General features: G+C 44.9%; 1 protein-coding gene across 1 annotated transcript; it reads right to left on the bottom strand.

Annotated features, from left to right (window-relative positions):
• On the bottom strand, positions 153 to 1,597 carry LOC104713483 (uncharacterized WD repeat-containing protein C2A9.03-like). The gene is made up of 5 exons (XM_010430618.1): positions 1,494 to 1,597; positions 1,310 to 1,420; positions 1,137 to 1,228; positions 951 to 1,056; positions 153 to 848 (listed from the first exon to the last, which is right to left on the bottom strand). Exons 1-5 carry the CDS (start codon positions 1,581 to 1,583, stop codon positions 348 to 350), a joined length of 900 nt encoding a protein of 299 aa, XP_010428920.1. The 5' UTR covers positions 1,584 to 1,597; the 3' UTR covers positions 153 to 347.

Raw genomic sequence — 2,500 nt, 5'->3', positions numbered from 1 at the left:
CTACTTCAACTATTTGAAGCCTACAAAACTAGCTATTGTCTTTTTGTCCCACATCGACCAAATCACATTCTGCAACCTTCAGTTTCTTTTATGAATAAAGCCTTTGGTGCTGTGGCTCTTTTGGTCCGGACACGTAAGCATGATCAGGCCCCTAGTCAAAATCATGACTTAACATAGAGAAAAGATGAAAAATTCCAAAAACCACATTAACATGACAAAGGGGAAGTCAGACAAAAACAAAGACTTAAACCCCTCCCAAAGACCATGATAATCTCACTGACACTCGTATAATAGTTCCGAAAAGGATATGTACAATACATATTTTGCATCTAACGATGGGGGTCTGATCAGAATATGGAATCAACATACGAGTGGTTTCGCTTTCTATTGAACTCCAACAAGCTACCGTACGTGCGATCAGCAACTCCCACGAACAGTGCTTCCGTGTCTGGACTAAACGAGATTCCCGCGATTTCTCCAAACAGATCAATCTCTTGACAGTGACTATAACCAGCTTCCGTGTCAAACAAGTGAACAAAGTCTGCTGGCTCAGCCATGGCTAAGAACCGTCCATCAGACGTGAACCTCAAGGCTCTGATTGCTCCCATGTTTCCTTTCAGCACTTTGAATGATTGAGACAGGTTCCTTACGTCCCATAGCCTACAGGTTGTATCTTGGTTACCAGTAGCTAGGATCTGTCCGTTTGGGTGCCATGCTGACGAAAACGAGTAGTCCAGATGGCCTTCTAGTCCGTGAATCACTTTTCCAGATCCGGCATCGGCTAGTAAGCACTCTGTACTGTCCCCTAGAACAGCCACTAACTTGCCGTCTGGACTGGTGGAGATGTTCTACAGACAGAGACGTAGCAAAAACATAAATATAATAGCACTTTTGAGACTAATGCTAGCAGATAACAACATCCAAGTCTGAAGAGAAAGAGAAGCGCTTACATTTACAGACCAATCAAAGGTGAAATTGTTGAGGAAGGTGAAGCTTGTGGCATCAAATTGCCGGATGGTACAGTCATTGTTCGCAGCCATAACCCTTAACGAGCCACTACATGGATTAAGAAAACAAGGATTAGATGATGTTTTGTTTTCTTCTAAAACCAATGTATATTCTGTTTTAGTAATTACTTGGGAGTGTTGTATATATCAACGGAATTGGTGATGTCGTTTTCAGCTGATGTTAGTTTTGTGCAGAACGCAACCTCAGGTTCGTTGACTCTCTGCAATCAGAGAGACCACGCTAAGTCAGAAACCAAATTAACAAAAAGATCACTATAGAACACAAAATATGTTTAATATACCTTGCAGATAAGCTCCCCTTGGAACCCTCCAGCAACTATCAAATCGTCTTTAACTGCCATGGTACTTATCTGGACTCTTGATACAGACTGCGATAACGATCCAGTCTGATTCTGTAGATTGAAATTACCAAAATGTTAATATAGAGTTGAATTTTGAGGTTCAAGAACAAATAAGGTTGCTCACCATTGTAGGAACAATGGGCTTGGCGACATTGAGTACTTCTTTGCCCCTTTGCAGCAAAGATGACCAATGCATGAGAGAGTAGTTATTCATGAAAAACACATCGTNTGATGAAGACGTCGTAGGGCTATTGTTTGTTGGGTGGCTTAATGGGCTTAATGGGCTTGGGTTTGCAGGTTGATCTGGTGGACTGGTGGTTGGATTTGGGCCTGATGAGCTATTGTTTGGAGTTGGGCTAGGTGAAATAGTCTCGTTGGGAGATGGAGCTGGTGCGAGAAGCGTTGCGGATGTAGTGGGCGTGTTGCCATGCGACGACGGTGTTGGCGATGGTGCAACCGGCAGAGAAGATGACGGCATGGGGTGAGGAGCTGAGCACGAGGGAGACAGAGATGGAGCTGTAGCGAGTGGGCAAGTCACAGGAAGGACGGTGGAGGTGGAGTCATACGGCGTGTCGTGTTCCGTTGCAGACAGCGGTGACGACGAAGGTCGAGCAAATGGAAAGCTCGATTCCACAAATTGGACGTGTCGTGAAGTGTAAATACGACCGGTATCACGATCCAAGCAAAGATATGCACTCTGCGTAAGTGAATATCCAAGAAACACAAACGGGACCGAGCGACGTTCCAACTTGTGAGAAGTGTATGGACGAGTCCAGGGAAAACACAAGCTTCCAAACACACGAAGCTTAAGATAGTTGGGATGCTGAGAGAAGAGCTTTACATATGGAGACTCATTGTCGAGAACTGGAGTGATCATTCGATTGATTAAGTACACGGCGGTCGCAAAGGCATAACTCCAGTAACAAATAGGCATGGAGGCTTTGCTGAGAAGGGTGAGACCAGTCTCAACAATATGGCGGTGTTTCCGCTCAGAGATCCCATTCAATTCCGGTGTGTGTGGCGGTGTGGTCAAGTGTGTAATGCCGTGAGTCACAAGGAAGGACTTCAACGCTACGAACTCACCGCCATTGTCCGAGTAGAGAGTGCCAATCTTACACTTGAATTTGTTCT

This window comes from Camelina sativa, chromosome 9 (genome assembly GCF_000633955.1).
Source record: "Camelina sativa cultivar DH55 chromosome 9, Cs, whole genome shotgun sequence".
NCBI lineage: Eukaryota > Viridiplantae > Streptophyta > Magnoliopsida > Brassicales > Brassicaceae > Camelina > Camelina sativa.
This window is presented reverse-complemented; position numbering and strand designations above follow the sequence as displayed.

Bases quoted from the DNA above. Each gene is read 5' to 3' on its own strand.
- LOC104713483 (XM_010430618.1), bottom strand. From the start codon at position 1,583: ATGAATAACTACTCTCTCATGCATTGGTCATCTTTGCTGCAAAGGGGC. The intron at 1,421-1,493 runs GTGAGCAACCTT...TTCAATCTACAG, and splicing joins AGCCCATTGTTCCTACAATG to AATCAGACTGGATCGTTATC. The intron at 1,229-1,309 runs GTATATTAAACA...CTCTGATTGCAG, and splicing joins AAGGGGAGCTTATCTGCAAG to AGAGTCAACGAACCTGAGGT.